At 43.1% G+C, this 27500-nt stretch overlaps 1 protein-coding gene and 2 pseudogenes across 2 annotated transcripts in view; 2 read left to right on the top strand and 1 right to left on the bottom strand.

Annotated features, from left to right (window-relative positions):
* LOC124021429 (transmembrane anterior posterior transformation protein 1 homolog) overlaps nucleotides 1–893 on the bottom strand; it is a 32500-nt gene extending 31607 nt beyond the window's left edge. The window contains 1 exon segment of the mRNA XM_046336617.1: nucleotides 685–893. Coding sequence (XP_046192573.1) covers nucleotides 685–865 — 181 coding nt within the window. The 5' untranslated portion in view covers nucleotides 866–893.
* Nucleotides 894–3533: 2640 nt separating this feature from the next.
* On the top strand, nucleotides 3534–9142 carry LOC124021426 (annotated as a pseudogene).
* A 9353-nt stretch (nucleotides 9143–18495) lies between these two features.
* Nucleotides 18496–27500, top strand: part of LOC124021423 — a 28554-nt pseudogene continuing 19549 nt past the window's right edge. Inside the window, exons 1-7 of the transcript XR_006836234.1 lie at nucleotides 18496–18515; nucleotides 18581–18591; nucleotides 18630–18652; nucleotides 21701–21806; nucleotides 23468–23627; nucleotides 24070–24234; nucleotides 24789–24859. The product of XR_006836234.1 is annotated as a cytosol aminopeptidase-like (transcript). The remainder of the gene's footprint in view (nucleotides 18516–18580; nucleotides 18592–18629; nucleotides 18653–21700; nucleotides 21807–23467; nucleotides 23628–24069; nucleotides 24235–24788; nucleotides 24860–27500) is intronic.

Here is a 27500-nt window from a genome sequence, read left to right on the forward strand (position 1 = left end):
TATTACTGCTACTATTACTACTACTATTACTGCTACTACTACGACTACGACTATTACTACTACTACTACTACTACTACTACTACTACTACTACTACTACTGCTGCTACTATTACTATTACTACTACTATTACTACTATTACTGCTACTATTAATACTACTATTACTACTACTGCTACTGCTACTACTACTACTACTACTGCTACTATTACTACTACTACTATTACTACTACTATTACTACTACTATTACTACTACTGCTACTACTACTACTACTACTACTACTACTACTACTGCTACTATTACTACTACTACTATTACTGCTACTATTACTACTACTATTACTACTACTGCTACTACTACTATTACTACTACTACTACTATTACTACTACAACTACTACTACTACTGCTACTACTACTACTACTACTACTACTACTACTACTACTACTACTACTACTACTACCATCCCCACCACCGTTATCTGGCTGGCTGTGTAACTAACTACATACATTGTTTGGATGCTTAAATCTGTAATTAATTTAGTATTTGATCAATTGGCCACACCAGCTACCCGGCTGTGTTTGTTTGTGGACGGGGCTCCGTTGGTACTCACCTGAACCAGTACCTGGGCTTGAGACCAGAGAGCTCTCCTGTCCTCAAACAGAGGTTCTGGTTCAGTACTCACCAGACAGACTCCGTTTCTTGTCCTTCTGGGCTTTCTTCTTGTCGTAAAACCCCAGCGTCTCCGTCACCTCGGAGGTCTCCTTCGACCCCCGGCTCTCACTACCTCCCTCCATCCGTCTCTCCTTGCCTTCTTTCTCCGGTTCGTTCTCCTCTCCCTGAGCCGCTGCTAAGGAGTCCGCCATCTTGTTCTACGGCTCGGCTGACAGACAGGCGCGTCACTTACGTGGCTCCGTCACCACGTAGCGCCAGAAACACGCATCTACTGTGTGTCTACCTGAAGTCAGACACCATAGAGAAGGATAGATGCCTCCAGTAGACAAAAGGCTATTTATAACATCTACTGTGTGTCTACCTGAAGTCAGACACCATAGAGAAGGATAGATGCCTCTAGTAGACAAACGGCTATGTTAACATAAACATATACTATTGGTTGACCTGAAGTCAGACACCATAGAGAAGGATAGATACCTCTAGTAGACAAAAGACTATTTAACATCTACTGTGTGTCTACCTGAAGTCAGACACCATAGAGAAGGATAGAGGATATATATATATATATATATAATATGACATTTGTAATGTCTTTACTGTTTTTAAACTTCTGTATGTGTAATGTTTACTGTTAATTTTTTGTTGTTTTTCACTTTATATATTCACTTTTTATGTTGTCTACCTCACTTGCTTTGGCAATGTTAACACATGTTTCCCATGCCAATAAAGCCCTTGAATTGAATTGAATTGAATAGAGGCCTCTAGTAGACAAAAGGCTATTTAACATGGGAAGCCCCATTGAGACGTGACATTTTGGGGAGAGCTTTTGCAGAGACAGGGATTGTGGTTGGAAGAGCGAGGCTTGTTTGAAATTGAAAAGTGTCGTGGTAACTTTTGATAAAGAATAACATCCAGATGAAGCAGCTGCATTATAAGTGGGATGTACTGTTGAGCGCTACATCCCGATGGTTCCTGCTGATTGTACGGAGTTGTGACAACCGATTAAATGGCGTCCCTTGAGAAAGCAAGAACAAGATAGTAAGGAAGTGTCTACTGTATATTACTATGTACTGTATAACTGGCAGACAGACAGGAAGTGTCTACTGTATATTACTATGTACTGTATAACTGGCAGACAGACAGGAAGTGTCTACTGTATATTACTATGTACTGTATAACTGGCAGACAGACAGGAAGTGTCTACTGTATATTACTAAGTACTGTATAACTGGCAGACAGACAGGAAGTGTCTACTGTATATTACTATGTACTGTATAACTGGCAGACAGACAGGAAGTGTCTACTGTATATTACTAGGTACTGTATAACTGGCAGACAGACAGGAAGTGTCTACTGTATATTACTAGGTACTGTATAACTGGCAGACAGACAGGAAGTGTCTACTGTATATTACTATGTACTGTATAACTGGCAGACAGACAGGAAGTGTCTACTGTATATTACTATGTACTGTATAACTGGTAGACAGACAGGAAGTGTCTACTGTATATTACTATGTACTGTATAACTGGCAGACAGACAGGAAGTGTCTACTGTATATTACTAAGTACTGTATAACTGGCAGACAGACAGGAAGTGTCTACTGTATATTACTATGTACTGTATAACTGGCAGACAGACAGGAAGTGTCTACTGTATATTACTATGTACTGTATAACTGGCAGACAGACAGGAAGTGTCTACTGTATATTACTATGTACTGTATAACTGGCAGACAGACAGGAAGTGTCTACTGTATATTACTATGTACTGTATAACTGGCAGACAGACAGGAAGTGTCTACTGTATATTACTATGTACTGTATAACTGGTAGACAGACAGGAAGTGTCTACTGTATATTACTATGTACTGTATAACTGGCAGACAGACAGGAAGTGTCTACTGTATATTACTATGTACTGTATAACTGGCAGACAGACAGGAAGTGTCTACTGTATATTACTATGTACTGTATAACTGGTAGACAGACAGGAAGTGTCTACTGTATATTACTATGTACTGTATAACTGGCAGACAGACAGGAAGTGTCTACTGTATATTACTATGTACTGTATAACTGGCAGACAGACAGGAAGTGTCTACTGTATATTACTATGTACTGTATAACTGGCAGACAGACAGGAAGTGTCTACTGTATATTACTATGTACTGTATAACTGGTAGACAGACAGGAAGTGAAATCATTCAGGAACACTGAGCATCATAAAGGTCATAAAGGTCATGTCTCATCAGTAAATATTCAATCAATCTATTGCAACACTAAAACAGCAGCTAAAGGTTAACACACACACACAGACACACACACACACACACAGACACACACAGACACAGACAGACACACACACAGACACACACACACACTCACTCACATGTCCTAGATCCATTAAACACACTGGAACAGAAGAAAGTATTCTTGGTATCTCTCTCTGTCTCTCTCCCTCTCTCTCTTTCTCTCTCCCTCTCTCTCTCTGTCTCTCTCTGTCTCTCTCCCTCTCTCTGTCTCTCTCTCTCTCTCTCTCCCTCTCTCTCTCTCTCTCTCTCGCTGTCTCTCTTCTCTCTCTCTCTCTCTCTCTCTCTCTCTCTCTTTCTCTCTCTCTCTCTCTCTGTCTCTCTCTCTCTCTGTCTCTCTCTCTCTCTCTCTCTCTCTCTCTCTCTCTCTCTCTCTCTCTCTCTCTCTCTCTCTCTCTCTCTCTCTCTCTCTCTCTCTCTGTCTCTCTCTCTCTCTGTCTCTCTCTCTCTCTTTTTCTCTCTCTCTTTCTCTCACTCTCTCTCTCTCTCTCTCTCTCTCTCAAAGGAGCTTGTCTGTGTCTAGAGAGAGAGAAGGAGTGAGAAGGAGAGAGAGGAGGGTGAAGAGTGGATGAGAGAGAGGGAAGGAGAGAGAGGGGGGAGTTGTTAGTAGGGCAGAATGTAACTCAGTGACTAGCAGCCCTATAGCGTGCTGGGATCGAGTTTCTTCCTGTCTGTAACAGATCCCTCTGACCAACACAGACTGGATCTCAGCTTTTAATGGCAGCCTCTCTACCAGCTATCACAACAAGCTGTTTCATTTCACAGAGTTGTGATGACCGACACACCGACTGACACAACTCCAGACTGGAGGATCCGACCCTCGGGATGCCTGGGAGGTGTTCCCATGGTCTCTGCTTGAAAAGGTTGTAAGAGAGGAGACGAGGAGACGAGAGGACCGTAACACCGCCACCTCTCTCCCGTAGCCTGTGAGGTGTTCCCATGGTCTCTGCTTGAAAAGGTTGTAAGAGAGGAGACGAGAGGAGACGAGAGGAGACGAGAGGAGACGAGAGGAGACGAGAGGACCGTAACACCGCCGCCTCTCTCCCGTAGCCTGGGAGGTGTTCCCATGGTCTCTGCTTGAAAAGGTTGTAAGAGAGGAGACGAGAGGAGACGAGAGGAGACGAGAGGACCGTAACACCGCCACCTGTCTCCCGTAGCCTGGGAGGTGTTCCCATGGTCTCTGCTTGAACAGTAGATAGATAGACAATAGACATGGAGGTGGATTTTAAAGACATTTGCTGTTGTTTATCCAAACCCGGCGCCCTGACAGACTGACCATGCCGTCGCTGTGGAAACGGTTGACCTTTTCCTTTGCCACACTGCTCTGCGTGCTCTCTGCCACTCTGCTGCTGGTTGCCCTGGCGACCGAGCGCTGGGTCAGCGGGAGGATCCTGTGTGGTACCGGGGCAGAGCTGGTTAGCGCCAACTGTTCTGAGCTGGACAAGTTCACCGGACACATCTCCTACGGGCTGTTCCAGGGTCAGAAGACGAGGAGGTGTGGACTGGGAAACCGCAGCGCCAAGATATACAGTAAGGGGGGTACAGACTGTTATGGGGATATATCTACTACAGACTGTTATGGGATATATCTACTACAGACTGTTATGGGGATATATCTACTACAGACTGTTTTGGGGATATATCTACTACAGACTGTTATGGGGATATATCTACTACAGACTGTTTTGGGGATATATCTACTACAGACTGTTATGGGGATATATCTACTACAGACTGTTATGGGGGGATATATCTACTACAGACTGTTATGGGATATATCTACTACAGACTGTTATGGGGGGATATATCTACTACAGACTGTTATGGGGGGATATATCTACTACAGACTGTTATGGGGGGATATATCTACTACAGACTGTTATGGGGGGATATATCTACTACAGACTGTTATGGGGATATATCTACTACAGACTGTTATGGGGGGATATATCTACTACAGACTGTTATGGGGATATATCTACTACAGACTGTTATGGGGATATATCTACTACAGACTGTTATGGGGATATATCTACTACAGACTGTTATGGGGATATATCTACTACAGACTGTTATGGGGATATATCTACTACAGACTGTTATGGGGGGATATATCTACTACAGACTGTTATGGGGATATATCTACTACAGACTGTTATGGGGGGATATATCTACTACAGACTGTTATGGGGGGATATATCTACTACAGACTGTTATGGGATATATCTACTACAGACTGTTATGGGGGGATATATCTACTACAGACTGTTATGGGGATATATCTACTACAGACTGTTATGGGGGGATATATCTACTACAGACTGTTATGGGGATATATCTACTACAGACTGTTATGGGGGGATATATCTACTACAGACTGTTATGGGGATATATCTACTACAGACTGTTATGGGGGATATATCTACTACAGACTGTTATGGGGATATATCTACTACAGACTGTTATGGGGGGATATATCTACTACAGACTGTTATGGGGGGATATATCTACTACAGACTGTTATGGGGATATATCTACTACAGACTGTTATGGGGATATATCTACTACAGACTGTTATGGGGATATATCTACTACAGACTGTTATGGGGATATATCTACTACAGACTGTTATGGGGATATATCTACTACAGACTGTTATGGGGGATATATCTACTACAGACTGTTATGGGGATATATCTACTACAGACTGTTATGGGATATATCTACTACAGACTGTTATGGGGATATATCTACTACAGACTGTTATGGGGATATATCTACTACAGACTGTTATGGGGATATATCTACTACAGACTGTTATGGGGATATATCTACTACAGACTGTTATGGGGATATATCTACTACAGACTGTTATGGGGGGATATATCTACTACAGACTGTTATGGGGGATATATCTACTACAGACTGTTATGGGGATATATCTACTACAGACTGTTATGGGGGGATATATCTACTACAGACTGTTATGGGATATATCTACTACAGACTGTTATGGGGATATATCTACTACAGACTGTTATGGGGGGATATATCTACTACAGACTGTTATGGGATATATCTACTACAGACTGTTATGGGGATATATCTACTACAGACTGTTATGGGGATATATCTACTACAGACTGTTATGGGGATATATCTACTACAGACTGTTATGGGGATATATCTACTACAGACTGTTATGGGATATATCTACTACAGACTGTTATGGATATATCTACTACAGACTGTTATGGGATATATCTACTACAGACTGTTATGGGGATATATCTACCCTAACAGACTGTTATGGGGATACATCTACACCTAACCCTAACCCTGGGGGGACCAGATCTATATGTGTGTTGTGTGGGGGATATATCTACTACAGACTGTTATGGGGGGATATATCTGTACAGACTGTTATGTGTGTGTGTGTGTGTGTGTGTGTGTGTGTGTGATATATCTACTACAGACTGTTATGGGATATATCTGTACAGTCTTTACTCTGGTACAGACCCTGAACACAGGTCTCCATGTGATGGTGATAGTCTCTCTCTGTGTGTGTGTGTGTCCAGTCTTCCCTAGACCTGGTACAGACCCTGAACACAGGTCTCCATGTGATGGTGATAGTCTTCCTGTTGGTTGCCTAACCCTCAGGACTCATTACATCTACCCAAGGTAGGGGCTCTGTGGGGTGACGATGATGTGTGTTTGTTTTATAGTGTATATGTGTGTGTGTGGTGTTATGTGTGTGTGGTGTTATAGTGTGTATCTCTGTGTGGTGTTATAGTGTATATCTCTGTGTGGTGTTATAGTGTATATCTGTGTGTGTGTGTGTGTGTGTGTGTGTGTGTGTACAGTCTTCCTGTGTGGTGTTATAGTGTATAGGTCTCCATGTGATGGTGTTATAGTGTATATCTCTGTGTGGTGTTATGTGTGTCCAGTCTTCTGTCTGTGTTATAGTGAACATATCTCTGTGTGGTCAGTTATAGGGGCTCTGTGGGGTGACTGATGTGTGTTTGGTTTTATAGTGTATCTCTGTGTGGTGTTATAGTGTATATCTCTGTGTGGTGTTATAGTGTGTGTGGTGTTATAGTGTATATCTCTGTGTGGTGTTATAGTGTATATCTCTGTGTGGTGTTATAGTGTATATCTCTGTGTGGTGTTATAGTGTATATCTCTGTGTGGTGTTATAGTGTATATCTCTGTGTGGTGTTATAGTGTATATCTCTGTGTGGTGTTATGTGTGTGTGTGTGTGTGTGTGTGTGTGTGTGTGTGTGTGTGTGTGTGTGTGTGTGTGTGTGTGTGTGTGTGTGTGTGTGTGTGTGTGTGTGTGTGTGTGTACCAGGTTCCCTACCAGAGCATTAAAGGCCCCACTGGACTCTACATCTGGAACACCATAGCAGGTACACACACACACACACACACACACACACACACACACACACACACACACACACACACACACACACACACACACACACACACACACACACACACACACACACACACACACACACACACACACACACACACACACACACACACACACACACACACACACACACACACACACACACACACACACACACACACACACCACTACACACACACACACACACCACTACACACACACACACACACCACTACACACACACACACACACACACACACACACACACACACACACACACACACACACACACACACACACACACACACACACACACACACACACACACACACACACACACACACACACACACACACACACACACACACACACACACACACACACACACACACACACACACACACACACACACACACACACACACACACACACACACACACACACACACACACACACACACACACACACACACACACACACACACACACACACACACACACACACCACTACACACACACACACACACCACTTACTATCTTGGTAATGCCCACCAGGGTGAATGTTCCTTGTTTCATTGTGGGGACTACCTTGGTAATGTGGGGACTACCTTGGTATTGTGGGGACTACCTTGGTAATGTGGGGACTACCTTGGTATTGTGGGGACTACCTTGGTAATGTGGGGACTACCTTGGTAATGTGGGGACTACCTTGGTAATGTGGGGACTACCTTGATATTGTGGGGACTACCTTGGTATTGTGGGGACTACCTTGGTAATGTGGGGACTACCTTGGTATTGTGGGGACTACCTTGGTATTGTGGGGTCTACCTTGGTATTGTGGGGACTACCTTGGTAATGTAGGGACTACCTTGGTAATGTCGGGACTACCTTGGTAATGTGGGGACTACCTTGGTATTGTGGGGACTACCTTGGTAATGTGGGGACTACCTTGGTAATGTGGGGACTACCTAGGTAATGTGGGGCATACCTTGGTAATGTGGGGACTACCTTGGTAATGTGGGGACTACCTTGGTAATGTCGGGACTACCTTGGTAATGTGGGGACTACCTTGGTATTGTGGGGACTACCTTGGTAATGTGGGGACTACCTTGGTAATGTGGGGACTACCTTGGTAATGTGGGGACTACCTTGGTAATGTGGGGACTACCTTGGTTATGTGGGGACTACCTTGGTAATGTGGGGACTATCTTGGTATTGTGGGGACCTTGGGACTACCTTGTAATGTGGGGACTACCTTGGTTATGTGGGGACTACCTGGTAATGTGGGGACTACCTTGGTAATGTGGGGACTACCTTGGTAATGTGTGGACTACCTTGGTAATGTGGGGACTACCTTGGTAATGTGGACTACCTTGGTATTGTGGGGACTACCTTGGTAATGTAGGGACTACCTTGGTATTGTGGGGAATACCTCTCCTCTCCTGGGGACTACCTTGGTAATGTGGGGACTCTCTAATGTGGGGCATACCTTGGTAATGTGGGGCATACTCCTGGTAATGACCCAGGAGGATGGTAATACACATCACACACACACCACCTGACACCATCTCTTATCTCCTCCCTCTCTCTCTCTCCTCTCCTCTCCTCTCCTCTCCTCCCTCTCCTCTCCTCTCCTCTCCCTCCTCTCTCCCTCTCCTCTCTCCTCTCCCCTCTCCTCTCCTCTCCCATCTCTCTCTCCTCTCCTCAGGGGTGTTTGGGTCCTCTAGCCGTCCTTCTTAGCAGCTCTCCCATCTCCTCTCCCTCTCCTCTCCAACTCCAGGAGACTCTCCTCCATCTTCTCCATTCTCCTCTCCTCTCCTCCATCTCCTCGTGGCTCTCCTCTCCCTCTCCTCTCCTCTCCTCTCCTCTCCTCTCTCCCTCTCCTCTCCTCTCCTCTCCAACTCCTCCCTCTCCTCTCCTCTCCCCCTCTCTCTCCTCTCCTCTCCTCACCTCTCCTCTCCCATCTCCTCTCCTCTCCTCTCCAACTTCCTCTCTCTCCCCTCTCCTCTCCTCTCCTCTCCTCCTCTCCTCTCCTCTCCTCTCCTCTCCTCTCTCACCTCTCACACTCTCCTCTCCTCTCACACTTCCTCTCCCTCTCCCATCTCCTCTCCTCTCCTCTCCTCTCCAACTCCTCGTTCCTCTCCCTCTCCTGCTCCTCTCCTCTCCTCTCCTCTCTCCTCTCCCTCTCCACTCCCTCTCCCTCTCCCTACTCCCTCTCCTCTAATCTCTACTACACTCTCCTCTCCTGTCTCTGTAATCTACACTCCCTCTCCTCTCCTCTCCTAGAAACTGTAATCTACACTACCTCTCCTCTCCTGTCTATAGAAACTGTCTCTACACTGGGTCTATCTACTGTCCTCTGTAATCTCCTGCACTGGGTCTATCTACTGTCTATAGAAACTCCTCTAACTACCTGGGTCCTCTCCTCTAGAAACTTTCTACACCTATCTCTGTCCTCTCCCTGGGTCCTACTGTCTAGAAACTGTCCTCTACCTCTACTGTCTCTCCCATCTGTAATCTCCTCTCCTCTCTATAGAAACCCCTCCTCTACACCTCCTCTCCTGTCTATAGAAACTGTAATCTCTACACTGGGCTCAACTGTCTATAGAAACCTCCTCCTCTCTACACTACACTGGGTCTATCTACTGTCTATAGAAACTCCTAATCTCCTACACTCCTCTCCTCTCTGTCCTAGAAACTCCCTCTCCTGGGTCTCCCTCTCCCTCTCCCTGTAATCCCACTCACTCTCCCTCTACTGTCTCTCCTCCTCTCCTCTCCTCTCCCATCTACACTCCTCTCTGTCTCTCCTCCAGGGGTGTTCACTGTCTATAGAAACTGTAATCTACCTGGGTTTCTACTGCTATCAGACACTGGGTCTATCTACTGTCTATAGAACGTGTCTCTAACTACCAGACACAGACACAGACGCATACACAGACGCACGCACGCACGCACGCACGCACACACACACACTGTTAGTGGGACATTATCTACTAGCCTGCTGTAATCTACAGGACACTGGGTCTATCTACTGTCTATAGAAACTGTAATCTACACTGGGTCTATCTACTGTCTATAGAAACTGTAATCTATACTACACTGGGTCTATCTACTGTCTATAGAAACTGTAATCTACACTGGGTCTATCTACTGTCTATAGAAACTGTAATCTACACTACACTGGGTATATCTCCTGTCTATAGAAACTGTAATCTACACTGGGTCTATCTACTGTCTATAGAAACTGTAATCTACACTACACTGGGTCTATCTACTGTCTATAGAAACTGTAATCTACACTGGGTCTATCTACTGTCTATAGAAACTGTAATCTACACTGGGTCTATCTACTGTCTATAGAAACTGTAATCTACACTGGGTCTATCTACTGTCTATAGAAACTGTAATCTACACTACACTGGGTCTATCTACTGTCTATAGAAACTAATCTACACTGGGTCTATCTACTGTCTATAGAAACTGTAAAACTGGGTCTAATCTATAGAAACTGTAATCTACACTGGGTCTATCTACTGTCTATAGAAACTGTAATCTACACATATACTGTCTATAAAAACTGTAATCTACACTGGGTCTATCTACTGTCTATAGAAACTGTAATCTACACTGGGTCTATCTACTGTCTATAGAAACTGTAATCTACACTACAAACTGGGTCTATCTACTGTCTATAGAAACTGTAATCTACACTGGGTCTATCTACTGTCTATAGAAACTGTAATCTACAATGGGTCTATCTACTGTCTATAGAAACTGTAATCTACACTACACTGGGTCTATCTACTGTCTATAGAAACTGTAATCTACACTGGGTCTATCTACTGTCTATAGAAACTGTAATCTACACTACACTGGGCATATCAACTGTCTATAGAAACTGTAATCTACACTACACTGGGTCTATCTACTGTCTATAGAAACTGTAATCTACACTACACTGGGTCTATCTACTGTCTATAGAAACTGTAATCTACACTGGGTCTATCTACTGTCTATAGAAACTGTAATCTACACTACACTGGGTCTATCTACTGTCTATAGAAACTGTAATCTACACTGGGTCTATCTACTGTCTATAGAAACTGTAATCTACACTGGGTCTATCTACTGTCTATAGAAACTGTAATCTACACTACACTGGGTCTATCTACTGTCTATAGAAACTGTAATCTACACTGGGTCTATCTACTGTCTATAGAAACTGTAATCTACACTGGGTCTATCTACTGTCTATAGAAACTGTAATCTACACTGGGTCTATCTACTGTCTATAGAAACTGTAATCTACACTACACTGGGTCTATCTACTGTCTATAGAAACTGTAATCTACACTGGGTCTATCTACTGTCTATAGAAACTGTAATCTACACTGGGTCTATCTACTGTCTATAGAAACTGTAATCTACACTGGGTCTATCTACTGTCTATAGAAACTGTAATCTACACTACACTGGGTCTATCTACTGTCTATAGAAACTGTAATCTACACTGGGTATATCTACTGTCTATAGAAACTGTAATCTACACTACACTGGGTCTATCTACTGTCTTTAGAAACTGTAAGCAACACTGGCCCCTGTGAAGATGTGGAGGTAAGAGGTACAAAAGTATCTATATCCACAGTAAAACGAGTCCTATATCGACAACCTGAAAGGCCGCTCCACAAGGAAGAATCCACTGCTCCAAAACCGCCATAAAAAGCCTGACTACGGTTTGCAACTGAACATTGGGACAAAGATCATACTTTTTGGAGAAATGTCCTCTGGTCTGATGAAACAAAAAATAGAACTGTTTGGCCATAATGACCATCGTTATGTTTGTAGGAGAAAGGGGAGGCTTGCAAGCCGAAGATCACCATCCCAACCGTGAAGCATGGGGGTGGCAGCATCATGTTGCCAAAAAGTCTATATACAGTGAGTGCAAATGAGGTAAGATAAGGAAATAAATAGGCCATGGTGGCTGAAGTAATTACAGTATAGCAATTAAACACTGGAATGGTAGATCGGCAGAAGATGAATGAGCAAGTAGAGATACTGGGGTGCAAAGGAGCAACATAAATAAATAGATAAATACCAGTATGGGGATGAGGTAGGTAGATAAATGGGCTGTTTACAGATGGGCTATGTACAGGTGCAGTGATCTGTGAGCTGCTCTGACAGCTGGTGCTTAAAGCTAGTGAGGGAGATGTGAGTCTCCAGCTTCAGAGATTTTTGCAATTCGTTCCAGTCATGGGCAGCAGAGAACTGGAAGGAAAGAGCGAGTGTATGGGGCTTTGGTGACAAAACGGATGGCACTGTGATAGACTGCATCCAGTTTGCTGAGTAGAGTGTTGGAGGCTATTTTATAGATGACATCACCGAAGTCGAGGATCGGTAGGATGGTCAGTTTTACGAGGGTATGTTTGGCAGCATGAGTGAAGGATGCTTTGTTGCGATATAGGAAGCCGATTCTAGATTTAATTTTCGATTGGATATGCTTAATGTGAGTCTGGAAGGAGGAATGGGCCAAAATTCACCCAATTTATTGTGGAAAGCTACCCGAAATGTTTGACCCAAGTTAAACAATTTAAGGGCAATGCTACCAAATACTAATTGAGTGTATGTAAACTTCTGACCCACTGGGAATGTGATGAAGGAAATAAAAGCTGAAATAAATAATTATCTCTAATATTATTCTGTACACTATTGTTCTGTTTAGCTAGATCTGTACCTCTCCTCCAGTCCCTCCAGTCCTAATCATTCTATAATTCTTACATTTCACATTCTTAAAATAAAGTGGTGATCCTAACTGACCTAAGACAGGGGATTTTACTAGGATTAAATGTCAGGAATTGTGAGAAAAAAAAATAGTTTAAATGTATTTGGCTAAGGTGTATGTAAACTTCTGACTTCAAATGCATGTGTACATCTAATATGTGTATATATATATATATGAAAGTTAAGTTAATAAATAAGAATCCACATTTTTCAGTGGTTTGGTTTCTGTGGAGATTCATTTGATATTGTTTCGCAAACCCGTCGACAGGTGGCGACAGAGTTCATTTTCTTTTAAAACTGAAAAACAAGCCAGCCGGAGTCGGTTACTGATGACGTAACAGTTTATGCGACAGGTGAAGGTCGGAAGACAAACCCTTCCCAACGTGTTTTATCCATCTACAGTAGTAGTACTCTCTGATCAATCTCATTTCCCATCGAGAGACGGATATAATAAAACCCAGATACGATGCGGTTGTTAAGTGGAGCGGTGTTGCGGGCCGCGATGAGACACCGCTGTCGCTACTTTTCTGTGGCACAAAACAACTGGAACGCCAGAAAAGTAAGTTTAATAAAGTCTAGATAACAAGATTAATTCCCTAGTCCCTTGACCCAGTTCCATTACACAGAGTTAAAGTCATTGGACGGAGGCGGTTTGGTTAAGATTCCCGACGCTCGGTTTGAACATTAACGCATAAGGACTTCAACTTAAATATCAGCGATAGTTTTCTAAAAAAACACAAAATGTTTAGATTGAAATACAACTATTTTTTTCGAGTTCTAGTTTCCACACCGCCATATCTCCATGTTTACAGCGCTTGTTTCCAGAAAGCAGCAGTAAGACGGAGTCGACCGGCGGTGATTATTATCAATGTAACTCAGAACAGCGGAGCGTAAATCCGCTGCGGACGTTCCGTGCTGACCGGACCGCTCGCTGATTGGTCCATCCACACCAGACGCGATCAGGACACGCAGCTTGAAATATCAACACCAACTCTGAACCGACTATATATTCATTTGGGGACAGGTCAAAAAGAATGACCATTTATGTCCCGGGATATAAACACTAGGTTGTCATTGTACCTGAAATGCTCAAGATTACCGCCACCTACTAGACTGGAGTTGAACTCGCTTATACTGTTCTTAATTATCTTTCCTCAAAGTCATTTAAAAAAAGATACCCTACTATTTAACACTACACTCTCAAACAATAATAATAAATACCCTACTATTTAAATCTATTTAGTCCTACTTCAGGCCAACAGTCAGAGGATGGGACACCACCACTCAACCCACCCTGTAACTCGTCTGCTGTCTCTCACACCCAAACACCTCTCTGCAGCTGCCAACACAACCTCTATGTCCTGAGTCTTACGTTCCATCCCTGCAGTTGGTAACTATTGTTATAAATGATGAACATCCAACTTTACTGAAACATATATATGTAGGTTTATATCTCTGTTCTGGTACAGATCTACTGCACCCCTCCTCTCTGTTCTGGTCCAGATCTACTACACCCCTCCTCTCTGTTCTGGTACAGCTCTACTACACCCCTCCCTCTGTTCTGGTACAGATCTACTACACCCCTCCTCTCTGTTCTGGTACAGATCTACTACACCCCTCCCTCTGTTCTGGTCCAGATCTACTACACCCCTCCTCTCTGTTCTGGTACAGATCTACTACACCCCTCCCTCTGTTCTGGTACAGATCTACTACACCCTCCTCTGTTCTGGTACAGATCTACTACACCCCTCCCTCTGTTCTGGTCCAGATCTACTACACCCCTCCTCTCTGTTCTGGTACAGATCTACTACACCCCTCCTCTCTGTTCTGGTACAGATCTACTACACCCCTCCCTCTGTTCTGGTCCAGATCTACTACACCCCTCCTCTCTGTTCTGGTACAGATCTACTACACCCTCCCTCTGTTCTGGTACAGATCTACTACACCCCTCCCTCTGATTCTGTTCTGGTACAGATCTACTACACCCCTCCTCTCAGGATCCCTCCCTCTGTTCTGGTACAGATCTACTACACCCCTCCTCTCAGGATCCCTCCCTCTGTTCTGGTACAGATCTACTACACCCCTCCTCTCAGGATCCCTCCCTCTGTTCTGGTACAGATCTACTACACCCCTCCTCTCAGGATCCCTCCCTCTGTTCTGGTACAGATCTACTACACCCCTCCTCTCAGGATCCCTCCCTCTGTTCTGGTACAGATCTACTACACCCCTCCTCTCAGGATCCCTCCCTCTGTTCTGGTACAGATCTACTACACTCCTCTCAGGACCCCTCCCTCTGTTCTGGTACAGATCTACTATACCCCTCCTCTCAGGATCCCTCCCTCTGTTCTGGTACAGATCTACTACACCCCTCCTCTCAGGATCCCTCCCTCTGGTCTGGTACAGATCTACTACACCCCTCCTCTCAGGATCCCTCCCTCTGTTCTGGTACAGATCTACTACACCCCTCCTCTCAGGACCCCTCCCTCTGTTCTGGTACAGATCTACTATACCCCTCCTCTCAGGATCCCTCCCTCTGTTCTGGTACAGATCTACTACACCCCTCCTCTCAGGATCCTTCCCTCTGTTCTGGTACAGATCTACTACACCCCTCCTCTCAGGATCCCTCCCTCTGTTCTGGTACAGATCTACTACACCCCCTCCTCTCAGGATCCCTCCCTCTGTTCTGGTACAGATCTACTACACCCCTCCTCTCAGGATCCCTCCCTCTGTTCTGGTACAGATCTACTACACCCCTCCTCTCAGGATCCCTCCCTCTGTTCTGGTACAGATCTACTACACCCTCCTCTCAGGATCCCTCCCTCTGGTCTGGTACAGATCTACTACACCCCTCCTCTCAGGATCCCTCCCTCTGTTCTGGTACAGATCTACTACACCCCTCCTCTCAGGACCCCTCCCTCTGTTCTGGTACAGATCTACTACACCCCTCCTCTCAGGATCCCTCCCTCTGTTCTGGTACAGATCTACTACACCCCTCCTCTCAGGTTCCCTCTCTCTGTTCTGGTACAGATCTACTACACCCCTCCTCTCAGGATCCCTCCCTCTGTTCTGGTACAGATCTACTACACCCCTCCTCTCAGGATCCCTCTCTCTGTTCTGGTACAGATCTACTACACCCCTCCTCTCAGGATCCCTCCCTCTGTTCTGGTACAGATCTACTACACCCCTCCTCTCAGGATCCCTCCCACTGTTCTGGTACAGATCTACTACACCAGTCCTCTCAGGATCCATCCCCCTTGGGGCCCTCTACAGTCTTGTTGTTGTTGTTGCTGCTGCTGTGCTAGTAGCTAGCTGGTGTGTTAACTGGTTGTGTGTCCACACAGGGTCTGGTACTCTGCGTTTACGAGAGCGAGCCACAGCCCTCTACAGTCTTGTTGTTGTTGCTGCTGCTGTGCTAGTAGCTAGCTGGTGTGTTAACTGGTTCTGTTGACTGGTTGTGTTGACTGGTTGTGTTGACTGGTTGTGTTGACTGGTTGTGTTGACTGTGTGTGTCCACACAGGGTCTGGTACTCGGCGTTTACGAGAGCGAGAAGGAGGACGACTCTCTCCATCTAACTGAATCAGCAGCTGGTGTCGACAGAGTTCTGTCTGGTAAACTGACTGAGCTGCTAAAGATGTGAGTCACACACACACCTTCACACACACACCTTCACACACACACCTACACACACCTTCACACACACACCTACACACACACCTACACACACACACCGTCACACACACACCGTCACACACACACCGTCACACACACACCGTCACACACACACCGTCACACACACACCTACACACACACACCGTCACACACACACCGTCACACACACACCGTCACACACACACACACACCTTCACACACACACACACCTACACCTACACACACACACCACACACCTACACACACACACACACACACACACACACACACACACACACACCTTCACACACACACACCACACACACACACACTTCACACACACACACACACACACACACACACACCTTCACACACACACACACACCTTCACACACACACACACCTTCACACACACACACCTTCACATTCACACACACACACACACACCACACACACACACACACACCACACACACACACACACACACACACACACACACCTTCACACACACACACCTTCACACACACACACACCTACACACACACACATTCACACACACACACCTACACACACACACACTACACACACACACACATACACACACACACAATACACACACACACACACACACACACACACACACACACACACACACACACACAATACACACACACACATACATACACACTACACACACACACCTACACACACAGGTACCACACACACACACCACACATTCACGGTCACACCTGACACACATACACACACACACACACACACAGGTAACACACACACACACACACACACACACACCTTCACACACACACACACACACACACACACACACACACACACACACAGGTCTTCACAGGTACACACACACACACACTACACACACACACACACACACACTTCACACACACACACCTTCACACACACACAGTCTTCAGGTACACACACACACACCTTCACACACACACATTACACACACACACTCACACACACACACCTTACACACACACACACCTTCACACACACCTTCACATGTATATACACACACATTACCACACATTCTACACCTTCACACACATTAACACATTACCACATATTCACACACACACACATACTTACACACACACACACCACACACACACTTCACACACATTACACACACACACACACACACACACACACACACACACACACACACACACACACATACACACACACCTTCACACATTACACACACATATTCTACAGTCTTCACACACACATACACACACACACACACACACACACACACACCTTCACACACACACACACATTACACACACATATTTCACACACACACACATATACACACACACTATACACACACATACACACTTCACACCTTCACACACACATACTTCACCACACACACACCTTCACCTTCACAACACACAGTCTTCTGAGGTAATATACACATTAACACACACAGACCTACACACACACAGACCTACACACACACACACTATTAACTATTCACACACACACACACCTTCACACACACACATATTCACACACACACACCTTCACAGTCACAGAGGTAACAACACACACACACACACCTTCACACAGAACACACAGTCTTCATAACAGACACACACATCCTATCAGTACCAGAATGTTTACAGTCTTCATGAGGTAAAAACCTTAACTATATTACCAGAATATTCTACAGGACCAGGTCTGAAGAAAGGGAAGACCAGAATATTCTACAGTCTTCATGAGGTAATATATATATTAACTATATTACCAGAATATTCTACGGTCTTCATGAGGTAATATATAATAACTATATTACCAGAATATTCTACAGTCTTCATGAGGTAATAAATATATTAACTATATTACCAGAATATTCTACGGTCTTCATGAGGTAATATATATATTAACTATATTACCAGAATATTCTACGGTCTTCATGAGGTAATATATATATTAACTATATTACCAGAATATTCTACAGTCTTCATGAGGTAATATATATATTAACTATATTACCAGAATATTCTACGGTCTTCATGAGGTAATATATATATTAACTATATTACCAGAATATTCTACGGTCTTCATGAGGTAATATATATTACCAGAATATTCTACGGTCTTCATGAGGTAATATATATATTAACTATATTACCAGAATATTCTACGGTCTTCATGAGGTAATATATATATTAACTATATTACCAGAATATTCTACAGTCTTCATGAGGTAATATATATATTAACTATATTACCAGAATATTCTACAGTCTTCATGAGGTAATATATATATTAACTATATTACCAGAATATTCTACAGTCTTCATGAGGTAATATATATTACCAGAATATTCTACGGTCTTCATGAGGTAATATATATATTAACTATATTACCAGAATATTCTACGGTCTTCATGAGGTAATATATATATTAACTATATTACCAGAATATTCTACAGTCTTCATGAGGTAATATATATATTAACTATATTACCAGAATATTCTACGGTCTTCATGAGGTAATATATATTACCAGAATATTCTACAGTCTTCATGAGGTAATATATATATTAACTATATTACCAGAATATTCTACGGTCTTCATGAGGTAATATATATATTAACTATATTACCAGAATATTCTACGGTCTTCATGAGGTAATATATATATTAACTATATTACCAGAATATTCTACAGTCTTCATGAGGTAATATTAATATATTAACTATATTACCAGAATATTCTACAGTCTTCATGAGGTAATATATAATAATATATTACCAGAATATTCTACAGTCTTCATGAGGTAATATATATTACCAGAATATTCTACAGTCTTCATGAGGTAATATATATATTAACTATATTACCAGAATATTCTACAGTCTTCATGAGGTAATAAATATATTAACTATATTACCAGAATATTCTACAGTCTTCATGAGGTAATATATATTACCAGAATATTCTACGGTCTTCATGAGGTAATATATAATTAACTATATTACCAGAAATATTCTACAGAATATTCTACAGTCTTCATGAGGTAATATATATTACCAGAATATTCTACAGTCTTCATGAGGTAATATATATATTAACTATATTACCAGAATATTCTACGGTCTTCATGAGGTAATATATATTACCAGAATATTCTACGGTCTTCATGAGGTAATAAATATATTAACTATATTACCAGAATATTCTACAGTCTTCATGAGGTAATATATATTACCAGAATATTCTACAGTCTTCATGAGGTAATAAATATATTAACTATATTACCAGAATATTAGTCTTCATGAGGTAATATATATATTCTACAGTCTTCATGAGGTAATAAATATATTACTATATTACCAGAATATTCTACAGTCTTCATGAGGTAATATATATTAACTATATTACCAGAATATTCTACGGTCTTCATGAGGTAATATATATATTAACTATATTACCAGAATATTCTACGGTCTTCATGAGGTAATATATAATATATATTACCAGAATATTCTACAGTCTTCATGAGGTAATACCAGAATATATATTAACTATATTACCAGAATATTCTACGGTCTTCATGAGGTAATATATATTACCAGAATATTCTACAGTCTTCATGAGGTAATATATATATTAACTATATTACCAGAATATTCTACAGTCTTCATGAGGTAATATATATATTAACTATATTACCAGAATATTCTACGGTCTTCATGAGGTAATATATATATTAACTATATTACCAGAATATTCTACGGTCTTCATGAGGTAATATATATATTAACTATATTACCAGAATATTCTACAGTCTTCATGAGGTAATATATATTACCAGAATATTCTACGGTCTTCATGAGGTAATATATATTACCAGAATATTCTACAGTCTTCATGAGGTAATATATATATTAACTATATTACCAGAATATTTCTACAGTCTTCATGAGGTAATATATATTACCAGAATATTCTACGGTCTTCATGAGGTATATATATATTACCAGAATATTCTACAGTCTTCATGAGGTAATAAATATATTAACTATATTACCAGAATATTCTACAGTCTTCATGAGGTAATATATATTACCAGAATATTCTACGGTCTTCATGAGGTAATAAATATATTAACTATATTACCAGAATATTCTACAGTCTTCATGAGGTAATAAATATATTAACTATATTACCAGAATATTCTACAGTCTTCATGAGGTAATATATATTACCAGAATATTCTACGGTCTTCATGAGGTAATATATATTACCAGAATATTCTACGGTCTTCATGAGGTAATATATATATTAACTATATTACCAGAATATTCTACGGTCTTCACGAGGTAATATATATATTAACTATATTACCAGAATATTCTGCGGTCTTCATGAGGTAATATATATATTAACTATATTACCAGAATATTCTGTCGGTCATGAGGATATATTACCAGAATATTCTACAGTCTTCACGAGGTAATATATATATTAACTATATTACCAGAATATTCTACAGTCTTCATGAGGTAATATATATATTAACTATATTAGCAGAATATTCTACGGTCTTCATGAGGTAATATATAAATTAACTGTAGTGACGCTGTAACAACCGATATTAAACTCGTCATCTCACTGAGCAGCAGGATGAAGCAGATATTATAGATGAGAGCAAGACGATACACGCTTAATAATTACCGTGTGTGTGTGTGTGTGTGTGTGTGTGTGTGTGTGTGTGTGTGTGTGTGTGTGTGTGTGTGTGTGTGTGTGTGTGTGTGTGTGTGTGTGTGTGTGTGTGTGTGTGTGTGTGTGTGTGTGTGTGTGCATACAGGACTTCCCATGCATAGCAGTAGTTGGTCTAGGGAGGAACTCTCTGGGTGTGTGTGGAACAGAGTACTGGGACACCTGTAAGGAGAACATCAGGGCTGCTATAGCAGGTGAGTCTCTCCTTTTACGTGTGTGTGTGTGTGTGATGGTACCGTTCTTAGTGATCTATACACAACCTGCTCCACGTTTTATCAGTCAAATATTTAGTATGTTTTCTAAGAGGTAACAAACCAAGATGTGTTGATAGTGTCTGTCTTCACAGCCCAGAGTTTATACTTGGTGTAGAAGCACCTCTTAGTACCAATAAACCTGTGACTCCTATTGAATGTGATTCTACCAACTCTGGGTTTAATAACAGCCAGTCTGTCACCTCTTAGTACCAATAAACCTGTGACTCCTATTGAATATGATTCTACCAACTATGGGTTTAATAACAGCCAGTCTGTCTGGGTTCTCCAGAACCATGTGTTGACCCATATAGAGGTGGATGGGTTTAATAACAGCCAGTCTGTCTGGGTTCTCCAGAACCATGTGTTGACCCATATAGAGGTGGGTTTAATAACAGCCAGTCTGTCTGTCAGGAGGCTGCAGGGTTCTCCAGAACCATGTGTTGACCCATATAGAGGTGGATGGGTTTAATAACAGCCAGTCTGTCTGGGTTCTCCAGAACCATGTGTTGACCCATATAGAGGTGGGTTTAATAACAGCCAGTCTGTCTGGGTTCTCCAGAACCATGTGTTGACCCATATAGAGGTGGATGGGTTTAATAACAGCCAGTCTGTCTGGGTCCAGAACCTGTTGACCCATATAGAGGTGGGTTTAATGACAGCCAGTCTGTCTGTCAGGAGGCTGCAGGGTTCTCCAGAACCATGTGTTGACCCATATAGAGGTGGGTTTAATAACAGCCAGTCTGTCTGGGTTCTCCAGAACCATGTGTTGACCCATATAGAGGTGGGTTTAATAACAGCCAGTCTGTCTGGGTTCTCCTGAACCATGTGTTGACCCATATAGAGGTGGGTGGGTTTAATAACAGCCAGTCTGTCTGGGTTCTCCAGAACCATGTGTTGACCCATATAGAGGTGGGTTTAATGACAGCCAGTCTGTCTGTCAGGAGGCTGCAGGGTTCTCCAGAACCATGTGTTGACCCATATAGAGGTGGGTTTAATAACAGCCAGTCTGTCTGGGTTCTCCAGAACCATGTGTTGACCCATATAGAGGTGGGTTTAATAACAGCCAGTCTGTCTGGGTTCTCCTGAACCATGTGTTGACCCATATAGAGGTGGGTGGGTTTAATAACAGCCAGTCTGTCTGGGTTCTCCAGAACCATGTGTTGACCCATATAGAGGTGGGTTTAATGACAGCCAGTCTGTCTGGGTTCTCCAGAACCATGTGTTGACCCATATAGAGGTGGGTTTAATAACAGCCAGTCTGTCTGGGTTCTCCAGAACCATGTGTTGACCCATAAAGAGGTGGATGGGTTTAATAACAGCCAGTCTGTCTGGGTTCTCCAGAACCATGTGTTGACCCATATAGAGGTGGATGGGTTTAATAACAGCCAGTCTGTCTGGGTTCTCCAGAACCATGTGTTGACCCATATAGAGGTGGGTTTAATGACAGCCAGTCTGTCTGTCAGGAGGCTGCAGGGTTCTCCAGAACCATGTGTTGACCCATATAGAGGTGGGTTTAATAACAGCCAGTCTGTCTGGGTTCTCCTGAACCATGTGTTGACCCATATAGAGGTGGGTTTAATAACAGCCAGTCTGTCTGTCAGGAGGCTGCAGGGTTCTCCAGAACCATGTGTTGACCCATATAGAGGTGGATGGGTGTAATGACAGCCAGTCTGCAGCAGAGGGAGCTGTTCTTGGGCTGTTTACTTACGATGACCTGAAAACCAAGAAGAAGACCAGAGTCACCACACAGCTGCACGGCAGGTACACACACACACACACACACACACACACACACACACACACACACACACACACACACACACACACACACACACACACACACACACACACACACACACACACACACACACACACAGACACAGACACAGACACACACAGAGACACACACACACACACACAGACACAGACACAGACACAGACACAGACACACACAGAGACACACACACACAGAGACACACACACAGACACAGACACAGACAGAGACACACACACACAGAGACACACACACACACAGAGACACACACACACACAGAGACACACACACACACACACACACACACACACACACACACACACACACACACACACACACACACACACACACACACACACACACACACACACAGAGACACACACAAACACGGACATCCACTGACTCTCTGTAACCTGTGTGTGTGTCCAGTGGATGTGTGTCTGGCTGGGAGAAGGGCGTGTTGTACGGAGAGGGGCAGAACCTGGCCCGTTACCTGATGGAAGCTCCAGCCAATCATGTCACTCCGTCAGTCTTCGCTGACACCATCACAAACAGACTGGCTCCCTACGCCGACCACGTCACCGTCCATAAGAGGTACAGAGGGGTACTGGGGGGAGGGACTAGAGGAGGAAGGGGAGGGACTGGAGGAGGGGCTGGAGGAGGGACTGGGGGAGGGACTGGAGGAGGGACTGGGGGAGGGACTGGGGGAGGGACTGGGGGAGGGACTGGGGAGGGACTGGGGGAGGGAGGAAGAGGAGGGAGGAAGAGGAGGGACTGGAGGGAAGAGGAGGGACTGGGGGGATGAGGAGGAAGAGGAGAGACTGGAGGGGACTGGGGGGACGAGGGATGCGGGAGTGGGGGGAGGAGGGACTGGGGGGTGGGAAGAGGAGAGACTGGAGGGAAGAGGAGGGACTGGGGGATGCGGGAGTGGGGGGAGGAGGGACTGGGGGGTGGGGGGGGAGGAGGGAAGAGGGACTGGGGGAAGAGGAGGGACTGAGGGATGCGGGAGGGGAGGAGTCAGGATGTAACATTTATTTTGACAAAAGGTTTATTACGAATGTCATTAACGTGTGTGTGTGTGTGTGTGTGTGTGTGTGTGTGTGTGTGTGTGTGTGTGTGTGTGTGTGTGTGTGTGTGTGTGTGTGCAGGTCTCAAGAGTGGATAGAGGAGCAGCAGATCCTCAGTGGATAGATGGGATGGTTCCTCAGTGTTTCTAAAGGTGATAGATGGGATGGTTCCTCAGTGTTTCTAAAGGTGATAGATGGGATGGTTCCTCAGTGTTTCTAAAGGTGATAGATGGGATGGTTCCTCAGTGTTTCTAAAGGTGATAGATGGGAGGGTTCCTCAGTGTTTCTAAAGGTGATAGATGGGAGGGTTCCTCAGTGTTTCTAAAGGTGATAGATGGGAGGGTTCCTCAGTGTTTCTAAAGGTGATAGATGGGATGGTTCCTCAGTGTTTCTAAAGGTGATAGATGGGAGGGTTCCTCAGTGTTTCTAAAGGTGATAAAGGTGATAGGGATGGTTCCTCAGTGTTTCTAAAGGTGATAGATGGGATGGTTCCTCAGTGTTTCTAAAGGTGATGGATGGGAGGGTTCCTCAGTGTTTCTAAAGGTGATAGATGGGATGGTTCCTCAGTGTTTCTAAAGGTGATAGATGGGATGGTTCCTCAGTGTTTCTAAAGGTGATAGATGGGATGGTTCCTCAGTGTTTCTAAAGGTGATAGATGGGAGCGTTCCTCAGTGTTTCTAAAGGTGATAGATGGGAGTGTTCCTCAGTGTTTCTAAAGGTGATAGATGGGATGGTTCCTCAGTGTTTCTCAAGGTGATAGATGGGATGGTTCCTCAGATGGTTCAGCCTCCAGCGACATTATATTATATACAGTTGGTTCAGCAGCCTCCAGCGACATTATATTATATACAGTTGGTTCAGCCTACAGCGTCATTATATTATATACAGTTGGTTCAGCAGCCTCCAGCGACATTATATTATATACAGTTGGTTCAGCCTCCAGCGACATTATATTATATACAGTTGGTTCAGCCTCCAGCGACATTATATTATATACAGTTGGTTCAGCCTACAGCGACATTATATTATATACAGTTGGTTCAGCAGCCTACAGCAACATTATATTATATACAGTTGGTTCAGCCTCCAGAGACATTATATTATATACAGTTGGTTCAGCCTCCAGCGACATTATATTATATACAGTTGGTTCAGCCTCCAGCGACATTATATTATATATTCAGCCCAGCGACATTATATTATATACAGTTGTAGCCTCACATTATATTATATACAGTTGGTTCAGCAGCCTACAGCGACATTATATTATATACAGTTGGTTCAGCCTCCAGCGTCATTATATTATATACAGTTGGTTCAGCCTCCAGCGACATTATATTATATACAGTTGGTTCAGCCTCCAGCGACATTATATTATATACAGTTGGTTCAGCCTCCAGCGTCATTATATTATATACAGTTGGTTCAGCCTCCAGCGACATTATATTATATACAGTTGGTTCAGCCTCCAGCGACATTATATTATATACAGTTGGTTCAGCAGCCTACAGCGACATTATATTATATACAGTTGGTTCAGCCTCCAGCGACATTATATTATATACAGTTGGTTCAGCCTCCAGCGACATTATATTATATACAGTTGGTTCAGCCTCCAGCGACATTATATTATATACAGTTGGTTCAGCCTCCAGCGACATTATATTATATACAGTTGGTTCAGCAGCCTCCAGCGACATTATATTATATACAGTTGGTTCAGCAGCCTCCAGCGACATTATATTATATACAGTTGGTTCAGCAGCCTACAGCGACATTATATTATATACAGTTGGTTCAGCCTCCAGCGACATTATATTATATACAGTTGGTTCAGCCTCCAGCGACATTATATTATATACAGTTGGTTCAGCCTCCAGCGACATTATATTATATACAGTTGGTTCAGCCTCCAGCGTCATTATATTATATACAGTTGGTTCAGCCTCCAGCGACATTATATTATATACAGTTGGTTCAGCAGCCTCCAGCGACATTATATTATATACAGTTGGTTCAGCCTCCAGCGACATTATATTATATACAGTTGGTTCAGCCTCCAGCGACATTATATTATATACAGTTGGTTCAGCCTCCAGCGACATTATATTATATACAGTTGGTTCAGCCTCCAGCGACATTATATTATATACAGTTGGTTCAGCCTCCAGCGACATTATATTATATACAGTTGGTTCAGCCTCCAGCGACATTATATTATATACAGTTGGTTCAGCCTCCAGCGACATTATATTATATACAGTTGGTTCAGCCTACAGCGACATTATATTATATACAGTTGGTTCAGCCTCCAGCGACATTATATTATATACAGTTGGTTCAGCCTCCAGCGACATTATATTATATACAGTTGGTTCAGCCTCCAGTGACATTATATTATATACAGTTGGTTCAGCAGCCTACAGCGACATTATATTATATACAGTTGGTTCAGCCTACAGCGACATTATATTATATACAGTTGGTTCAGCAGCCTCCAGCGACATTATATTATATACAGTTGGTTCAGCCTCCAGCGACATTATATTATATACAGTTGGTTCAGCCTCCAGTGACATTATATTATATACAGTTGGTTCAGCCTCCAGCGACATTATATTATATACAGTTGGTTCAGCAGCCTCCAGCGACATTATATTATATACAGTTGGTTCAGCCTCCAGCGACATTATATTATATACAGTTGGTTCAGCCTCCAGCGACATTATATTATATACAGTTGGTTCAGCAGCCTACAGCGACATTATATTATATACAGTTGGTTCATCCTAC

Source organism: Oncorhynchus gorbuscha, unplaced genomic scaffold, assembly GCF_021184085.1.
Source record: "Oncorhynchus gorbuscha isolate QuinsamMale2020 ecotype Even-year unplaced genomic scaffold, OgorEven_v1.0 Un_scaffold_1109, whole genome shotgun sequence".
NCBI classification, from domain to species: Eukaryota; Metazoa; Chordata; class Actinopteri; order Salmoniformes; family Salmonidae; genus Oncorhynchus; species Oncorhynchus gorbuscha.